This window comes from Canis lupus, chromosome 3, assembly GCF_003254725.2.
Source record: "Canis lupus dingo isolate Sandy chromosome 3, ASM325472v2, whole genome shotgun sequence".
Lineage (NCBI taxonomy): Eukaryota > Metazoa > Chordata > Mammalia > Carnivora > Canidae > Canis > Canis lupus.
Genome location: NC_064245.1, coordinates 62,839,013 through 62,860,378, shown reverse-complemented (window position 1 = coordinate 62,860,378; position 21,366 = coordinate 62,839,013). Strand labels below are relative to the sequence as shown.

Sequence of the window (21,366 nt, the reverse complement as noted above, 5' to 3'; positions counted from 1 at the left end):
TTCTGATGCTATTAGGGACTGAATTGTGTCCCCTCCCAGATCCATACATTGAAGTCCTAACTCTTACAGTCTGACTGTATTTGGAAGGACGGCCTGTAAAGAGGTAATTAAAGTTAAATGAGGCCATAAGGGTGGGGCACTAATCCATTATGACTAGTGTCTTTAAAAGAAAATGAAGAGACACCGCAGATCTCTCTTTCTACATATGCACAGAGGAAAGTAGTGTGTAGATACAGTGAAAAGAGGGTGTCTACAAGCCAGGAAGAGACCTCTCACCAGAAACCAACACTGCTGACACCTTGATCTTGAACTTCCAGCCTCCAGAACTGTGAGGCACCTAGGTGGCACTTGGGTGGCTCAGTGGTGGAGTATCTGCCTTTGGCTCAGGTTGTGATCCTGGGGTCCTGGGATGGAGTTTCAAATCGGGCTGCCTGTGGAGAGTCTTCATCTCCCTCTGCCTATGTCTCTGTCTCTCTCTCTCTCTGTGTCTCTCATGCATAAATAAATAAAATCTTTTTTAATAATTAAAAAAAAAACATTCTGTTTAAGCCACATGGTCTGTGTTATTTTGTTATGGCAGCCTAAGCTGATGAATACAGATGCCAACATCTGGCTCCCTGCACCAGGCTCTCCCAATCATGGCCCATCATTCTCATGACAGCCAGGTCACCAATGGCCATTTACAATGGCTTCTTTTTCAGGACTCAACCCATCTTCCATCTTTGTACCACCTGCCACCAGTCAACACTCCCTCTTGAAAGCGTCTCCTCCCAGGTGAAACACCAGCTTCACCTGTGTCTCCCAATACCTCTCCCAAGGATCTCCCAGGCTCTCTTTCCCAGGGTAGCAATCTTAAAGGTTCTGTTTTTGATAGCCCTTTGTTCTAACTCTACAAATTTTCCCTGGGAAAACTGCCAAAAGACCTGTTTCTACAAGGATTTTGAACAATCTCCATACCAATGAATGGAAGTACCCAGCACAGAATCAGCTTATGCAAAATATTTACTGAGTAAAGGGGTAAATAAACAAATAAACTATCCCCTCTAAGTTGATAATTCCTAGTCTAGCTACTTTTTCTGAGCTCCAGAGCTGCTGAACAAACTACCCCCAATTCAATGACTTACAACAAGAAGCATTTTTTTTTTTCATATAGGCTAACCACAGTTGAGCTGATCTAGGCTGGGCTTGGCTAGAATGGATCTGCTGTTTCAGAGTTTGAGTCACCTGGGCTTGGCTTCAGGCTATGAGAGTTAGATTCAGATCTGCTCATTTGGGGCTATGCTATAGAGACAGTGGCCACTCAGCACATGATTTTCCCATGGCAATTTCCAAATTGTACAAGCAAAAAAAGGCCTCTGCCCATGTTCACATCCTCTAGCATTCCTTGGACCAAAGCAAGTCTCAAGGAGGAGCACATCATTAATGGGATGAGGAGGTAATCTCTGTTCATGGGATGGGGGTAGGGAGTAAGAGTAAGTGAATATTTGCTGAACAATGATACAAACATCCAAACCCGGTGCAACCATATATCAAATTTCCTGCAAGATACCTCCCCCTCGAATATCTTACAAATCCATTAAATTCTCCATGTTGTTGGCTAAGAACCTGGCCCAGCCTAATTCCTCCTATAGAGTTGGGTCTCCTTGTCTATGTCCTATTAGCAGGGGATCCTGCTGAATTTGGGCAGAATTCCAAATACCTACTTCTAACAGCCAGCTTCTCTGAATTCTGAATCACCCACCTTCTAGAACCTCCCCTCCCCCCACCGCCCCGCGCCAGAGCTGAAGAGCTCTCCCACTGCAGACATGTGCCTGACTCATTCTTGTGTTGTCTATGGTTTTCAGACACTGCATCCCTGGAGTCTCAATGGGATATTCACTCCCATTGTTCAGGGCTAGTTCTTGACCTGTCAATTTCAGCTATCAAGGTCCCACCAGGCCCTGTGTCTCAGCTTAAGTCACAATGAGGAGCCTGCACACCACACAGCTCTTTTGAGCACTCACCTGTTATAATGGAACAAGCTTCTCTATATCAGTTTTTCTCTGGGGAGAGCATCTGATGTACATGGCTATGAACCACTTTTCATGGAACTGACATTAGGACCCACCAAAGGGGAGAGAGCTGCTGATTAGCTTTTGCTTTCCTGAGGCCTGGTTTAGATTACATTTGCTCATACACACACACACACACACACACACACACACACACAACCCTATACTCAGTTCGAATCTCCCCACTCATATTTATTTAGGCTGTCACCAGATAATTTGATAGGCTTCCTTAGGACGAATGGGCCCTGCTCCAGGAGGCTGAGGACAGGAATAGCAAGTCTGGACAGGCATACTTTGGCAGCAGGAAGAGGAAAAGCTTTGCAAGATGAATGTCGACAGTATTGCTGGCTCTTGCCTGCTGTATTAATTTCTCCTTTAAAAGAAAGCTGACCCATTTTTTCCAGCCCACAGCCCTAATGGACTCTTATTCAGAGGCCATCCTTCTCCCACATAAAGAGTTGTATTGTGTTTAATGATAAGCCTTTTAATGGAATTTGCTATTTCTGGGTCTCTGGGAAAATGCCATTAATGAGCTTGCAAGTGCAAGGAAAAGCAGATGCTTCGGGGGCACACTTCTCAAGGGCAGGTTACCCTGGCAAGATGACGAACAAAAACCCAGAAAACAGGGGCACCTGGGTGGTACAGTGGATGAGCAGCTGCCTTTGGTTCCGGTCGTGATCCCAGGGTCCTGGGATCAAGTCCCACATCAGGCTCCCCTCAGGAAGCCTGCTTCTCCCTCTGCCTATGTCTCTGCCTTTCTGTGTCTCTCATAAATAAATAAAATATATATATAAAAAAAAACAGAAAACAAGTTCTTTCTCACTGGTTTGGCCTAACTAAAACTATGATCTAGACAAACTTTGTCTTCAAAATGTCAAGGTATCACCCTTACCCACCCCCATATTACTGACCCCTCAACATCCTATCTGTAGTCCCCTAATTCTGATGTCACCCAAAATGCTTGTCATCCTCATCATAAAATCATCAGCAGAGTGCAAAATGAGACTGAGACATGGGTAAGCTAGGCGGAATAATATCTGTCACTCCTTCAAAACCTTCAAAATAGGTCAATGCCCGTTTAAGAGGCTGAGCACACCCAGAGGAGGACAGAAGAAAGAGGCAGGCCACTCCAGCCTGGTAGGTGGCAGTTTTAATAATAGCAAAGGGAACCTTCCTATGAGGCTTGTCTTGGGTGGCAGCAATACAAATGGATCCCCACACTTGCCCTCCAAATCTTAAAGGTTTACAAAGGCCCTAACAGGGTGCAGTCATTTATATCATGTCAGTGTTTTCAGTATGACATCACCATCTCAAGACTATGTCCTTGGAGCAGCCTCTGGGAGCAGGAAAGGCAAGTGGAGCTCACATTCCGAGGACAGGAGAGGAGGTAAGGAGTCTTCAAGTGCCTGGGTCCAGCTCACAGGTCAGTTGGCAGTCATGTTTTTTTGATGATGGTCCCCCACAATGTAATACCTCTCTTAGTGGGGAGGGGTGCTCTGCCATTTTGGCACCCCTTGGCACTTACTGTGATGTGCTGGCACCTCTTACACATGGGAAGATTTATTGGCACACACACCCTTTAATACGTCTCCTGCTGGCACTCTCTGTGTTTAGCACCTCCACAAGGTGCTAAACACATATAAAAAAAGGTATAAGATGAGGTTCTGGTCCTCAAGGGTTTAATGGTTCAAAGTAATCCAACTCATTACTGAATTTTATGGAGAGCTGGGCACTATTCTAGAAGCGGCTGGAAGTTCCAAAATGAGGAAGACAAAATAGGGAAGTCTCAGTTATCTTGAACACTTGCTCAGCTTAAGCATCACCTGAACTGATTTAAAATGAGATACCACCTCACAACTATCAGAATGGCTAAAATGAATAACTCAGGAAACAACAGATGTTGGTGAGGATGTGGAGAAAGGGGAACCCTCTTACATTGCTGGTGGGAATGCAAACTGGCAACCACTCTGGAGAACAGTATGGAGGTTCCTCAAAAAGTTGAAAATAAAGCTACACTATGACCCAGTAATTGCACTGCTAGGCATTTACCCAAAGGATACAAATGTAGTGATCTGAAAGGGCACATGTACCCCAATGTTTATAGCAGCAATATCCACGATAGCCAAACTATGGAAAGAGCCCAGATGTGTCCATCAGCAGAAGAATGGCTAAAGAAGATGTGGTATATATACATGTATATATATACATATACAATGTAACATTATTCAGCCATCAAAAAAGAATGAAATCTTGCCATTTGCAACAACCTGGATAGAACTAGACGGTATTATGCTAAGTGAAATAAGTTAGATAGAGAAAGACAAATACCATGAGTTCATTCATATGTGGAATTTAAGAAATAAAACAGATGAACATAGGGGAAGGGGGAAAATAAAATAAGACAAAAACAGAGAGGGAGGCAAATGATAAGAGACTCTTAACTTTGGGAAACAAACTGAGGGCTGCTGGAGGGGAGGTAGAATGGGGGATGGGGTAACTGGGTGATGGATATTAAGGAGGGCACTTGAAGTGATGAGCCCTGGGTGTTGTATGCAACTGATGAATCACTGAATTCTACCCCTGAAACTAATAATACACTATACGTTAACTGAATTGAATTTAAATTAGAATTTTTTTAATTAACATAAAAATAAAATGCATATTATCAGGCCTCACTGTGGACTGACTGACTACAATGCCACAGGTAGGCCTAGCCACTTGTATGTACATATGTATTTTTAAGATTTTATTTATTTATTCATGAGAGACACCGAGAGAGAGGCAGAGACATAGGCAGAGGGAGAGGCAGGCTCCCAAGAGGAGCGTGACGCAGGACTTGACCCCAGGACCCCAGCATCACACCTGAGCCAAAGGCAGACACTCGACCACTGAGCCACCCAGGCATCCCTAGCCACTTGTATTTAATACTAACATATGAGGAGCCCAGGCCTAAAGAGTGCAGGAAATAAGAGAGGCACTCAATCCCTCTGCTACCAGACAGGGCAAGCCCAGGCCTGGCAATGGACCAGGACCTATTACCTAGGCCAGAAGCCATGGTTTCAGGGTCAGGCTGAAGTCACAGCCACCAGTGGAATTTTAAAAATGCGTAGTTGCCTGACCTCCACTCAACAGCTTTCATTTGCTGGTGCGAAGTTTTGTTAAAAAACACTGACAGTTACCAGAGGAGAGAAGCCCAGCAGGTGTGGAAGCAGCCTTCTGTAATGGTGAAGAGGTCTGTAAAAAGCCAGTGTATTTGTTTCCTGTGGCTGCCATAACAAGTCACCAGAGACTTGTTTAAAACAACAGAACTTTATGGGGCACTTGGGTGGCTCAGCCGGTTAAGCCTCCAACTCTTGGTTTCCGCTCAGGTTGTGATCTCACGGGTTGTGGGATCAAACCCAGTTTCTGGGCTCCTTGCTCAAGGACGGAGTCTGCTTGAGATTCTCTCCCACTATCCCTCCCCCTTCTTTCTCTCTCTCTCTCTCTCTCTCTTAAATAAATACATCTTTAAACAACAACAGCAACAACAGAACTTTATTCTTTCATAGTCCTGGAGGTCAGAAGTTCAAGAGGCCCTGCAGGCCTCACTCCCTCCTGAAGCTCAAGGAGGGAATCATCCATCCTTGGCCCCTTCCAGCTCCAGATTTTCCTCAGCTGTGGCAGTACTGCTCCAATCTCTGTCTTCATATGGCCTTTACCTCTTCTATGTCTTCTCTTCTGTCTCAAATCTCCCTCCACTGTTCTCTTCTACGGACACTTGTCATTGGATTTAGGGCCCATGCAGATAATGGAAGTCTATCTAATCTCAAAATGCTTAACCTAACCTGAAAAGACCCTTTTTCCTAATGAGGTAGGATTCACTGTTTCCAGGGATTTGATATCTACTGGGGGACCATTTTTTGTGTCTACCACAACTACCAACAAGAGAAGACAGCATCTGCCAGTTACACAATTAGCACGAAGCAGTAAAAGACTGAACAGTCCCTTGGGCCTGCTTTTTAGTCAGATGAGAGCCTAAAGTTCAAGGGTCAAAGTTATTACAGTAGCTGTTCAGGGTTGAGTAGGCAGGGGCATTGCTTTTCAGGAAGATTTTACCACCATTTTGCTTCAAAAGACTGAGAAGAATACTATTTCTGATGATGACATCAATGATTCACAAGTAGCTCCCTGCTTCCTGTTCTGATGGTTCCATAGTTAAGAGAAAAGCTCTCTCAGGAGACCAGGGACAAGAAAGGGAGAACCACTGGTGTGCCACTGGTTCTACTGGACCCCTGAGCTCTGAGAAACCTGCTTGTTTCTCTGATGCCTTGAGCAATCTAGGAGCATTTTCCAGCTGTGTCCTCTTACTCTGGAGGATTAGAATATAGTGAGTAACTTCATTACTAAGGTATATTAAGCAGTCAGAATGTGAACTGATAATCTACACTTCTGATTATGTCAGTGTAGTTTGAAAGTAATCACAGTAGTGCTCCTCCCCACCCTTACCTGCAGGGGATATATTCTAAGACCCCCAGAAAGTATCAACCCTACATATCCGTAGTCCATGTTTTTTCCCCTACATATATACCTATGATAAGGTTTAATTTATAAATTAGTCATAGTAAGAGATTAACAACAAGAATGACTAATGAAATAGAACAATTTTAATGCTATACAGTAATGAAAGTTACATGAATGTAGTCTCTCTCTCAAAATATATTACTCACCCTTCTTCTTGTGATAATGTGAGCTGATAAAATGCCTTCACTGTGACAAATATATCACAATACATGAGGAAAATCATCTGTATCTGGACCATAGTTGACTCCAGGTAGCTGAAACCATGGAGACAGGGGAACTACTGTACACCATTGTCTCTGCAACTACGAGTGTTGTTCCTATGGAACTGTTCCAGTATTTGGATTATAAAGGAAGAGCACTGTAATAATTGCCTTTAAAATCAGCAAACTTTGGGAGCTCCTAGGTGGCTCAGTCAGTGAAGTGTCTGACTCTTGACTTCAGCTCAAGTCATGATCTCAGGGTCATGAGATCAAACCCCATATCAAGCTCTGCACTTGAGGAGCCTGCTTGAGATTCTCTCTCTTCTTCTCCTTCTGCCCCTCCCCCTCCATGATGCATGTGCTCGCTGGCTCTCTCTCTCTCTCTCTCAAAATAAATAAATCTTTTTTAAAAAGGCAAGCTTTGTAATTAACAAGTAAGGTGAACACCTTGTCTATGATACTGTTTTCAACTAATTACTAAATACTCCTCTCTCCAGCTCTCCCTTCCAATCTTCCTGATATTTCTTCATAGAGTCTACTTGTAGCAAAGGTTAGTTTTGCTCATAGAAATTTAACTGAGGAAAATAATTAAGCAACTGTGCAGTGATCAGGTCTCAAGAATGTCCATGATAGGCACACTTGGGTGGCTCAGTTGGTCAAGTGTCCAACTCTTGATTTTGGCTCAGATGGGATCTCAGGGTTGTAATATTGAGCACCACAACAGGCTCCATATTGGGAGTGGAGCCTGCTTAAGATTCTCTCTCTCTAGGGTACCTGGGTGGCTCAGTCCATTGAGTGTGGGACTCTTGATTTCAGCTCAGGTCCTGATCTCAGGGTCATGAGATTGAGCCCCGCATTGGGCTCCCCACTCAGCATGGAATCTGCTTGTCCTCCTCCTTCTGCTCGTTCTGTCTCTCTAAAATTAAAAAAAAAAAAAGATTCTCTCCTGTCCCTCTGCCCCTCCCCTGCCCCCTCTCCCTCTCTTAAAAAAAATGACCATCACAATACTAATTACAATAATGAAAAACTGGAATCAACTAAAATGTCTACCAATAATAGTCCCTGCCTATCTCAGGGAAACTTCCTTGAGCCCTCAGGCTGTTTGATGTTTCCATACTTCTTCCTTGGAAGCATAGCAATATTGTAATTCAGTTTCTATATAAAAACAGTAGAAGCTGACTTAACCAGTCTCCATTCAACAAACTTGTGGATAAGTTAAAACTCTTCATCCTTTCTCTGGAAAACCACAATTCTACTCACATTGTCACTTGTTTATGCCAGTTGTATTTGCTGCTGTATTTTGCTGCTGATATAATCTAACATCATACTACATCAGTTATATCTGAATGGAAAAAGGAAGCTGTTCCTATGAAAACTAGGTTGAATGCTTTGGACAGATTCAGTAAAGAAAAGCTGCTAAGGGAAAAAAAAAAGTATTATCAAATTAGGTATGACAGAGACAGAGAAGTGAAAAGTTTTAGATTATCTTCACATTAAGACACCCAAATAAGAAAAAGTACAGATGTGCTGTGGGAAATAGAACAGATGCATTGTGGGAAATGGAACAGGTACATCGTGGGAAACAGGACAGGTGCATTGTGGGAAATAGGACAGGTGCATTATGGGTAGAGTGACCTCATATACAGGGCCGTCCAGGACAGTTCCTGTTGCTTCATTGGCTACCTGGTCTCGTGCCCCCTTTCATTCTCAGAAGTGTCCAATTTGGGTGATAAATTAGAAGGTCACTCTATGGGGACAGTTTGTGTAACACAAAGGTGTAATGCCAATCAGCGGCCATCCCAAAGAATTAAAACTGAGCCTCACAGCAAAAGATTAGTGAATGAGTGTTTACATATGTTTTAAATTGGGGTCCTCAAACTTTTTCTGGACAGGTCCACATAGTAATTATTTTAGGCTTTAGTCAGGCTCTGTCCCAACTATTCAAATCTGCCATCATTTTTGTGCCAAATAGAAGCTACCCTAGATAATCCATAAATGAATGTGCATAGCTGTGTTTCGATAAAACTTTATTTTAGACACTGCATTTGAATTTCATATAATTTTCACAAGTCACAAAATTTTGTTCTTATTTTTAATTTTTTTCTTACATTTAAAAATGTAAGAACCCTTCTTGATTCACAAACCATACTAAAATGGGCAGTGGGCTTATTTGGCCTATGGGCATAGCTTGTTGATCCCTGTTTAAAGTTTTTTTTTTTTTTTTACATAATATTACAGATGTGTTAGACTTTTTCCCTCATGGTTTTCATTTTTCAATTATTCAAAATGCTCAAATGATATTGAACAAAAGGGTTTCTATTGACTTTGTTCACATTTTATTTATCTTGCCTGTAAGTGCCATGAGATAAGGGATTTTACCCGGCACATAACAGGTGCTCAGTAAACGTTTCCCAGATAAAAGAAGTTATACAATATTTATGCAATGGAATACTAACACAACCATGAAATGTTGGAGAGCTCAAGGATAAAAAATCCCAGGTAACACAATAGTTATGTATGATGTAACTCTATTTTTAGAAATTATATGTCCATATTTGCATGGGAAATTGTATAGTAGGACATACAAGAATATTATGTTATTATATCACTGTAGTTATTACAGGTTTGAAGATGCTTTAAAATCTTTTGTGTTTGCTTGTCATTTTGACTTCTCTAAAATGGGTGTGTTTTCTAAAACCGGGTATGATTGGTCATTGCTGTTTTATTTCACTTATAATTCTGGTGTTCTGAGGGAATTTAAGTCTGGCCAATGGAGGCACCAAGATTGATCAGATCCTGTGCCTGTGGTCAGGGGCTCAGAGGGACTGAATCAGATGCAGGCCTGGGAGGGAGTTGAGGAGGTCCGCTTATTTGTCAGATGTGACCAGTTCTCTACACCACTCAGAAAATTCGAGATTAGCACCTCCTGAATTCTCGCCTTGGGAAAAGCTTCCCCGCTTTCCCATAAGACATATGTAGGTGGTGGTTAAAATTGGATATTTGATCCTAGGAGCAAAGAGCGGTCCAGGAAGAGTTTTGTGCCTTTAGCCCATCAACGGACACCTGTGGGCACCGGTCACTAACCAGGCACTGTTCCAGGCAGGAGACAGAAATTCCTGCCCTCAAGGAACTTCCTCTGGGGAGAACAGAAAGCAATAAACAGTGAGTGGGTAAAGTGATGATGGCAGATGGAGCTGAGAGGACTTCAGAGATGGGTCGGGAAGCCACTGGTGGGTTTTATTTTATTTTATTTTTTTAAGATTTTATTTATTCATAGAGACACAAAGAGAGAGAGGCAGAGACACAGGCAGAGGGAGAAGCAGGTTCCATGCAGGGAACCGGATGTGGGACTCGACGGGTCTCCAGGATCACACCCTGGGCTGCAGGCGGCGCTAAACCGCCGCGCCACCGGGGCTGCCCCACTGGTGGGTTTTAAACAGAAGAACAGGGCAGCCCCGGTGGCCTAGCGGTTTAGCGCCACCTGCAGCCCAGGGCGTGATCTGGGAACCCGGGATCGAGTCCCGTGTTGGGCTCCCGGCATGGAGCCTGCTTCTCCCTCTGCCTGTGTCTCTGCCTCTCTCTGTCACTCATGAATGAATAAATAAAATCTTAAAAAATAAAATAAACAGAAGAACGTTCTGGTTTATATTTTAAAATCTCATTCTTGCCACTGTGTGAGGGGGCAAGGGTGAACAACAGGCCTCTCAGGAGGCCACGTGGCAAGGGTTGGGGCAGAAGGGGAAATGGAGATGGGGAACAGAGCAGGGCTGCTTCCTTATTTGTTTATAGGATTTGCTTCAGAACTGGATGTAAACAGGAGGAAGATGGGATTGAGTTTGTTTGGTTTTATTTTGTCTGTTTGTTTTAATTTAACAGCTTTATTGAGATACGACTCATACATCATAGGATCTGCCCAGTTAAAGTACAAGTCAGTGGGTTTAAGTACATTCACAGAGTCATGTAACGATCACTACAACTGACTTTAGGATACTTTCTTTACCTCCAAAAAGAAACCCCACATCCTTTAACCAGTACCTGCCCTCCCACCCTGACTTTGTACTTTGTACCACATTTTTTTTTTATCTGTTCTTCAGTCGATGGATATTTGGCTTATTTCCATTTTGTGGCTACTCTGCATTATGCTGCTCTGAAAATGTATACGAGTTTTTGTGTGGGTGTATGTTTTAATTTCTCTTGGGTACTCTGGAATTGCTGGTTCATATGATAGCTCTGTTTAACGGAGGAACTGCCAGACTGTTTTGCAAGGCAGCAGTGATGTTGTACATTCCCACCAACAGTGTGTTGAGGGTGTGATTCAGTTTTAAGGCCACTCTGGCTGCCATGTGGAGAAAGGATTGATGCAGACATCAAATTGGTCATGCAAAAGTGGAGGCATCTTCATGAGTTCAAAGGCACCCAACTCGAGGTGTCTCTCATTGTGTTTTATGGCAAAAAAAGATTTTTGTGAGATAGCCATCTTTACACCATGAATTGAGTCACTAAATGGAAAGATTCCAACAGGAAGAACTTGTTAAAACAGAGCTGCGGTTTTCCAATCTAGAATCCTAAAGCAAACTGGTATGGAACTGTTTAAACATCTGTCCCCAAACAAGCTGCCACAAGCAGGAGAGTATTTTCAGAGAAGCTACAGGAGTCAGTGGGTGCAAGAAAACGTCCACACCTTTAAGCCATGAAAACACAGGGCTCAGGTGGCAGCCTGTTGCTGAGGACTTCTGTGCTAACAGGAATCACTCCCACTGCTTTAGGACACTGCCTCCCGTCCCAGAGAAGGGCTGGCTTTGTTCCCATTGCTGGTTTTGATGACTGAGCAAGAGTCCTATCCTTCTGCAGGTCTTCCAGTTCAGAAAGGGAAGGGAAACCAGTATCTATCATGTTCACAACACAACCAACCCTGGGTGAGATGCTCCATGTTATGTAAGTGAAACCTCCGCTGTCAAATCACCAAGGAAGAAAGACTTATTTTTTTTCCAATTAAAGATGAGGAAAGTTGGCCCCTTTGGAAGATCAGAAAGGGCCTCTCTCTAAAGAGATGGTATTTTAGATGATACCAGCCATATAAGTAGGATCAGAAGGAAGAACAATCCAAGGTAAACCTCAAAATTATTCATTAGCTCTCCAGATGTCTTCATGTTTATTTTCATTTAAATTTATTAGTATAAATAAGAGTAAGAAGTATCCCTCTAGAAATAAATCAAGTTTAAATCAAATTAAATTAAATTAAATCAAATAAAAAAGATAGCTTTGAGTCAAAATTATAATTGTTCGGGAGCACCTGGGGGGCTCAGTTAAGCATCTGCCTTCAGCTCAGGTCATGATCCCAGGGTCCTAGAATTGAACCCCATGTTGGCCTCCCTGATTGGCAGGGAGTCTTGCTTCTTCTTCTCCCTCTGGCCCTCACTGCTGCTCCTGCTCTCACTTGCTCACTCTTGAATGAATAAATTAAAAATCTGAAAAATAAATTATAACCGTTTTTTCTTAATCTTTCTGATTTTATACTCATACTTCATAACAATATCATCCACTCCATCCCTACAGACATCCACGATTTCCCCCACACATCAGTACCATTGTCTCTGCTAATGTGTCCTAGTAGATGTTGGACCAGGGGAAGATGATGTAAAATTGTGGCATGAAAGATAGAGTAGAATGTGTGCTTCTACGAGCAGATCACTCCATGAGGGAAAAGGGAGGATGACGAAAGAGCTCTGCTCTATTCCTGCTCTTAGCCTCACTAATTGGATACACATTGCCCCTTCCATGAAAAAAAAATAGTAAAAATGATTTAGAGAGGTTATGGAACCATAAGGATGACCAGGAAAGAAGTTTCATCCTCCTCCCTCCCCTCTACACACCCAACACTAGGTTCTGGATGTCCTGGGTTCTGTCAATACATACTAATGTGACATCAGGCAAGAATGCTAGCCCTCTTCTGGGTCTCAGATTTTTCCTCTCCCTATTAGGGATGGTGCTTCCCTCCTTGCCATGCAGGACTGCTGTGCACACAGAGGATGAATAAGTATGTCAAAGGCTTTGCAAAAACATGAATGCTATAAAAAAGAATGAAACCTTGCCACTTCCTACAACCCAGATGGATCTAGAGGGTACCATGTTAAGTGAAATAAGACAGAAGACAAATATCATATGATTTCACCCATATGTAGAACCTAAAAAACAAAACAAGTGAACAAACAATACAGAAAGACTCATAAATACAGAGAACAAATTGGTAGTTGCTAGAGGAGAAGAGAATTGGGGAAATGGAGATTAAGAGGTACAAACTTCCAGTTATAAAGTAGATAAGTCAAGTGGTGCCTTTTGGTACAGTAGGTTAAGTGTCCGACTCTTGGTTTCTGCTCTGGTTGTAATCTCAGAGTCCTGAGATTGAGTCTCACAACAGGCTCAGCAGGGAGTCTCTTCCTCTGTTCCGCTCCCTCTCCCCCACCCACATGCACCCTCTCTCTCATTCTCTCTAAAATAAATACATCTTAAAATAAAATAGATTAGGCAAGGGTATGAAAAGTATAGCCTAGGGAATGTAGTCTTGGAATAATATATCATGCAGTGATTACTGTTTTGAGCATTTGTGCAAGGCATAGAACTGCTGAATCACTATGTTGTACAAATGATACTAATTTAACATTGTGTGTCAACTAAAATAAATAAATAAATAAATAAGATAGATAGGGGTGAGGAACTAATATAAACCTTTGAAGCTCAAAAAGAAAATATTATAAACACTAAAAAATCATAAGGTATTACTAACGTGTGGCAACTGCAGGCCTTTGATTGCAGGGTCTGCAATCCAGGAGATTGGCACACATCCTTTTAGAAGGGTGATCAAGAGGGCTCTGTAGGGTTACTCTACTATTTACACTTCTAGCTTGGTAGCTTCTGGCACCTAACAGGACTGCTCATTGCCTCCTGGGCACTCTTCTGTGATTGGGAGATGAGAGGCAGTGCCATGAGTACATGGTAATGGTCAGTACAAGGTTGTGGTCTCATTTCCTGAGAGTCAATCTTCATCCGAGAGATGGCTCACAGAGAGGGAACACACACTTTCCTATTCATTTTCTCGTTCTAGTATAAAGCTTATATTTGCAGCAAGGTACTCCATCCCTCCTTCAAAGTTGGAACTAAGGAATCTCTGGATATGAAGGATGCCAAGCCTTTCGGGTATGAGGATGTGGAGAGCCCCGCCAAAAATAGAATCAGTTGGAGATTGCTAGAACAGGGCAAAAGCAGGGTTGGTCTGATGAACCCAGGGTCTGGGCTGGGCAAACCTAGCCCGATGCTTTCAAGACCAAAAGCTTCCCAAAGGCTGGGGTGGGGAATGGATTAGGAACCTCCTATCGCCTAAATAATTCCTCTGTGCCCACTGTACTGTTTAAACTTTCAATTGCTCTGAAACAGTGGTTCTTGACCTTGGATAAACATCAAGAGCTCTTGAGGGGCTCTGAGAAAACAGCAATGACTGTCACCTCTCTCTCTTCTCCTTCACAGATGGAGCATGGGGTCTTATATGCTTTGTGTTTGTTTTTAATTTTTTATTTGGAAATGATTTCAAGCTTAGGAAAAAATTGCCAGAAAAAGAATAGTACAAAGAACATCCCCATATACCCTTTACCAAGATTCACAGGTGCTTAACATTTGTCCCATTTGTTTTATCATTTGCTCTTCTATATTTAATTTACAAAATAAAATGCTTTGTGAGTAAGACATCATTTTTATGTTCTTAAAAGATGACCAGTTTGGGGGTGCCTGAGTGGTGCAGTCAGTTAAGTGTCTAACTCTTGATATTGGCTCAGGTTATGATCTCAGGTCATAAGATGGAGCCTCATGTGTTCGGCTCCATGCTCAGGGAGGAGTCCGCTTGAGATTTTCTCTCCCTCTCCTTCTGCCCAACCCCCATCCCTGCACACGCATGTTTTTTCTCTCTGTCTCACTCCCTCTGCCAAATAAATAAATCTTTTTTAAAAAGTAAGACCTATTTCAAAGTGCATTACCTCAAAATAAGGATATATTGGTGCATAGTTACATAGCATATTTTCAACTCTAGAAAATTCAACATTGACATAGATGCTTTTAAATTCTCTATCATCACATTCCAGTTTATCAGTAAACTGGACTGTCTCGCTGCAGCATTTTTCCCCCTCCAGTAGAGACTCCAGTCTAGTATCAGGCATTGCATTCTAGCTGTCATCTCACTGGTGTATTTTTAAAAGCTTCCCAGGTGATTTTAATGTGCACCCTGGACTCTGAATCACTATGTAAATGAATATTTACTACCCTAACACATATTGTCTACCAAGTGCAAAATATTGTGAATAAAGTAGAGTTTATGATTTTAAGGGACATACTATATACAAATCAACTATGATATCAGATGGACAAATATCATGAAAGAAATGTTAACCAAATCTGTAGGAGGAAATTTTAATTAAATTTAACAAGCTTACTGAGAGTTTACCATGTGCCAGGCATTGTATAAACTTCTGGGAAAAAACAGATGTAAGAAAAAATAATGAATGCACAATGTATAATTAATGAATACATGGTTAATTTCAAAAGCAAGGTTTTTCAAAGGCTTTTCTGGGGGGAAGTGAGACTTAATAGATAAGTAGGACTCAACTTTTAGAGATGAAGACATCTCAGGAGAGGAAGCATCAAGAGGAAAATGAAGGGAAGTGAGTGAATCAAGTAAGCAAAGAAGTGTACTTCATTGTCACTCAAGAACTGGGCACATGGGGTTGGATTGGGTTTTCCCAGAAAAGTAGGCTGAACAATATAAGATGATATTGTCACTTTAGAAAATAGTTCGGCAGTTTCCTCAGGAGTTAAACATAAATAGACAATTCAGGGACACTTGGGTGGCTCAGTTGGGTAAGTGTCTGATTTTGGCTTAGGTATGATCTCAGAGTCTAGGGATCCAGCCCCATATCAGCTCCCTGCTTAGTGAGGAGTCTGCTTCTCCCTCTCTCTCTCTGCCCCTCTCCCTGGCTCATGCTCTTTCTCTCTCAAATAAAGAAAGAAAATCTTTAAAAAAATAAGATGTAATCCAAAATTCTATTCCTAGTTATCTACCCAAATGCAATGAAAATGTGTGTCCATACAAAGACTTGCATAGGAATGTCATGTTCGTAGCAGCATTATTTATAATAGCCCCAAAGTGAAAAGGACCCAAAAGTCTGCCACAGAAGGTGCACATCCATGCAATGGGATACTACTGAGCAATCAAAAGGAATGAATGCCTGACATATGCTACAACATGGATGAGATTTCCCAACTAAGTGAAAAGCACCAGATGGAAATATCCATATATTGTATCATTTCATTGAGATGAAATGTCTGGGAAAGACAGATTTATAGAGAAAGAAAGTAGATCAATGGTTGCCTGGTGTTGGTGTAGGAATGGGGACTGACTATGAATCGACAGGTTTCTTTGGGATAGTAAAAATGTCCTAAAACTGGATTGTAGTTATAGTGTAACAACTCTGTACATTTACTGAAAATGTTGAATCATACACTTAAATAAATGAATTTTATAAGGTGTAAATTATACTTCAATAAAACTGTAAAAATTAAGTTATTAAAATCAGAAAGGAAATAAGAATAGTAATCTTAGGAATGAAATATATAATTATTGAAGTTCTAAAACTTAAAACTCTAGGCTGGACAAATTATTTAGAGGACTGGCAAACAGAAGGACTGGATCGAGGAATTCACCAGGATGCAACAAAGAGGCAAAAAAAAAAAAAAAAAGATTTTTATCACATTTCAGGATATAGATGAAGAGGCTTCTTCACTAACCTAATGCAATTCCAGAAAAGAGAATGTAGGCAATGACAAAGAATCAATATTTGAAGAGAAAAGCATTGATAATTTTCCAGAATTAAAGAGAGCACACCAGTCATGAACAGGAAGCACACTAACTAACATCTAGAAAGTTCTGGTGAAACTGCTGAACACCAAAATAAAACAAACACAAATTCTAAATTCTGTCAAGAGAAAGGCAGGCTGACTATGAAGGAATGAAACTTAGACTGGCAGTAGAATTTTTACCCGCAACAACCAGTGCCAGAAAACCATGGAGTATCTTCATCACTGCACTCTGGGCAAATAACTGTTCACTAGAATTTTATACCCAAATAAATTATCACCCAACACTTAGGGCAAAATAAAGACAGTTTCAAACATACAGAAGTCCTTCCCCTATCCAGACCTCAAGAGAAAGATTATTAATAAATGAACTTCAGCTAGAAGAAAAGTGAACCCAAATGGAAGGCTTTGGATTCAAGAAAAAATAGTAAGAAGTGATGAAATGTCAGTGGATTTAATTAATGCTTGATTATAAAAATGATTTTTTAAAATATTATTTATTTATTAGAAAGAGTGAGCATGAGCAGGGGGGGAAGAACAGAGGGAGAGGGAGAAGCAGATTATCTGCTGACCTCAGGACCCTGTGATCATGACCAGAGCTGAAGGCAGAAGCTTTACTAGCTGGGCCACCCAGGCACCCCTGTAAAAATTATTTTTAAATTAAAAAATTCAAATACCCTACCCTAGACAACAATGGCAAGATGGGAAAGGATAGGACTGTTAAATGGGTAAAGTGCACAAAAAATCTGTTGCAAGAATGGAATACCTGGGTGGCTGAAAGGGTTGAGCATCCAATTCTTGATTTCAGATCAGGTCATGATCCCAGGGTCGTGACACTGAGTCCTGCATGGAGCCCTAGGCTCCATAGAGAGTCTGCTTAAGATATTCTCTCTCCCTCTTTCCCTTCACCCTCCCCTGCTCCCTCTCTCTCTCTCTCTAAAATAAGTAAACAAATCTTTAAAAAATATTTTGCAGGAAGACAGAATTACATAATAACTTTGTCAGAAAAAATTATAGTTAAGTATGTATGTTGAAAAATAAGAGACAATTCTGAGAAGAACAGAAATAAAGCCTAACACCCTCAGACGAGCAGTGGAAAATGAGGGACTATGGATCATTTTATTAATCCAATAGAAGGCAGGGATGGAGAAAACGGAAGAATGAAAAAGGATGGTAAATGAAAAACATAAAACATGATAAAAGAATGAGCCCCAATATATTAGTAATCACCATCAGTGTACAGGGATTAAATTCACCTGTCAGAAATACAACTAAAATAGAACTTACAGGAAGATTCAATATAAAAAGATGCAAAATATGTGACATACAAACATTAGCCAAAAGAAAAGTAGAATATTGATATCAATATTAAAATGTCAAATATAAGCAATTAACATAAAAACCATGAAGAGAAGCACTACATAATAAGAATCAATTATGATTTCTAATGCAAAAATATCCTTTGAGAAACACAGCCTACTATGTGCTAGGGATCGTGCTGCTTTCTTCACTGCTGTATCTTCAGTGCTCGTCACGTAAAAGGTGTGCCATAAATACTTCTGAGTGGAATGCTTAACTCCTTGTATTGCAATGATCTGTTCATGTGTTATATACACAGGGGTAGGGACTGTCTTAATCAGCTTTATGCCATCAGTATTCAGCACAGCACCTGGCACACAGTAGGCACTCCATCAATTCAAACTGAATTCAACATTCATCTCTTCCATAAAATCTCCCCTAACTGTTCCTGACCATCACGACTTACCCTTTGTTTCTACTTCTGTAGAACTCATAGTTTGAAATACTCAATTTAGCAATTGATTCTACCGTAGTATCTTTTAGTTTTCTTTCCATATTTCAAACCTTGTGTCTCCAGAAACATTTTAGATTCCTTAAAGACCGAGATGTCTTATACTGTGCCTAGCACCTGAAGTCAATACTTTGTAGGGATTGATGTCACATTTAGATAAATGTAGATTAGATTTGTGGCCAGCCACACATGCCAAGATCTCAGGGGGTATCTCCATTCCCTTTTTTCTATCCTTGACTAAAGATATCACTGTTTGGAGATAGGCTCACATGCAAAGAATGTGAAGAAGTTGATGGGAGGGGCGGGAGAAGGCAGGTAATGCCCAATTCCAAGTCTCTATCCGATCTTCCTCTGGCCAAATAGAGAGAAAAATGCCTGTGAACCTTCAAAAAAAATGGATGTGGGGAGGTGGAAGGAAGATAGGAAAGAGAGTATGTCTCATAAACTACTGGACAGAATCTGGACCTGACCCTTCCGCTAGCAGTATGTTATCAGGAGTTTATTATGAGATCAAAAGGAAACCCCAAGGCAAACAGCTATACACACTGGGACCTTGTAAGAGAGGGATGTTGCTTCCATCTATACAAGGCACAGGAGGGACATCTACAACAAGGAGCTCTAGCTCCTAATAGGGAAGCTGCAGAGGGCTAGCAAAAGGCAGGGTGGTATTTTCTTGCTGGTCTTCATCATGTCCCAGAGAGATTCAATCCCGTCCCTGGGAAGACTAGGGAGATGGGCCGGCTGACCTCCCAAGGTCTTTTGTATTCCGATAATTAATGGGTGAACCGTGCGCTTCTCCATTTATGCTCTTACACACATCTGCACCCAGTTTGATAGTAAGTCCCCTGGGCTGCCTTCCAGGTCTAGTACAGTGCCAGGCAAGCTGCTGGCACTCAACAAATGGCTCAAATATTTGTTGAATGAAGGAATAAATTAATCAAGTGTTTAAATAGAGCCCACATGACCTCTCCAGCTGTAAAGTACAGCGATGAATAAAATCACAACATTCCAGACACAATCATTTGAGCAGAGCTGGTAAAGGAAAACACACGCGTGCATAAACACACACACACACACACACACACACACACACACCAGTACTGATTCAACTAGGTTTCCCACCTTGGGAGCACAGACCACCTGCTCAGCGGCAGTCTGTAGGAGTTTCCTCGGCAAGGATCCTCTCTCAGCTGCTTTAGGATGGTGCTTCCAGAAGGTCAAGTTACCAAGATGTAGGACCGCTCCCCTGACCGGTTGGCCTCCTGGACAAAGTTTCTGCCCGGATTCGGCCTGAGCCTCCCCAGGGCGCGCCCGCCCTCCCCCAACCTGGGGCCCCCAGGGCGCGCAGCTCGCCGGCCCGCAGCGCCTCGCCTTACCTTGGTGAGCTGGGCGATCTTTTTGCACATTTTCACGTGCATCTCGGGATCCCAGTCCATTCTCCAGTCGGCGGCGCCGCGGACATCAGCTTTGGAGCCCTGGCAGGTCCCGGACGCGTGAATCTTGCCGTTGAGGACAGAAGCCATGGCTAAAACGCGTCCAACACTCAAGGGCTCTCGCTCGTGTTCTCGCTGCCCGCGATGTGCACGTGCGTGTGCGCGCGCGGGCGTGTGAGCGTGTGGGTTTTCTCCGGAGCGGGGGGCACTGCAGTCCGGCCTCCCGCCCCGCCGCCCCGAGCGTCGGCCTTCCCGCGGCCCGCGCGCCCCCTCCCCGCCCCCGCGCTCGCTGGCTAGCTCGCCACCTCCGCGGGCACCCGCACCCTGCGGCGAGACGCAGAGGATCCGCACGTGCGGCTCGCGACCCGCGCGCCGCTCTCCGGCCGGTGCGGGTTTCGCCTGCAACAGTAGAGCTTAGGCGGCCAGGAGCCGCTGGCCTTGGAGAGGTTCGCGCTGGCCCCGCGCCGCGCTCCTGGACACGTGGGTGGCTCCAGGCTCCGGACTCAGCGGCGGCCGCCCCCGCCCGCGGTGGGCATCCCAAGCCAAGGGAAAATTAGAGCCGCCCTCAGCCTCGGGCAGCCGGGGCGCACGGTCTGGGAAGGGGCCCTTGGCGATGTTCTCCGAGGCGAACGGGTAGCGAGGGACAGGGCACCTTGACCAGCACACTCCGCCAGAGGCTCCAGAGCCCCGGAGCACGGCGCGGCAGGCGGAGATGAGATGGGATGGGGGCGGGGGGGGGGCGCGGGCGGGATGTCAAGAGTGTCAGGAGAGAGGCAGCGAGGTAAGAGCAAGTCGCGGGGACGCGACGAGGTACCGGGACCTGGGCGCACAACGTGGACCCCGGTCAGGGCTGCGGGTAGCACCCCCATTCCCCCATCTTGGGGAGGAGCCCGGACGTTGCGGGAGGATTGCCAGAGATCAGCGAACAAAGAGAAAAAGCCAAAGGGGCGGCCAAGGAGCTGGTGACAAATCTGGGACGAGAAAGCGCGGAACCCGTAGTACAAGAAGCGGTAGGAGCACAGAGGAAAAGTCATCAGAGAGGCAGAAAGGATGGTAGCAGGTGTGGGAAAGGAGAAAGCAAAGAAGAGTGGAGTAGTTGAGTAACAGATGGAGCTGAAAGTCTCAGTAAGCCGAGCTCAGTGAAAGGGAAGTGACTCATCCGTATCCACACTCTTGGCCACTGGCCAAATGGGGCCAGAATCTTGTCGTCAGGATTAAGAGCTTGTGCCTTTTTGTTTTGTTTGAGTGGAGGAGTTAGCGACCAAATTTCTTTGTGGCTTGCTTTCTCTGGTTTCAAACAGTGGGCTTTTGGGAAAGTGACAGCACCTGGATCAGATTTTCCCAACGTGTGAATAACAGCATCAACATAAACAGTTGTCATGCTTAATATGTTTCACTTTACAAACTGCCTTATA

General features: G+C 43.2%; 1 protein-coding gene across 1 annotated transcript in view; it reads right to left on the bottom strand.

The window, feature by feature from the left end:
- The window catches only part of FAM184B (family with sequence similarity 184 member B), a 132,481-nt gene extending 112,186 nt beyond the window's left edge, over positions 1-20,295 (bottom strand). Inside the window, exon 1 of the mRNA XM_025438386.3 lies at positions 19,895-20,295. Coding sequence (XP_025294171.3) covers positions 19,895-20,041 — 147 coding nt within the window. The 5' untranslated portion in view covers positions 20,042-20,295. The remainder of the gene's footprint in view (positions 1-19,894) is intronic.
- Between the last annotated feature and the right edge of the window lie 1,071 nt (positions 20,296-21,366).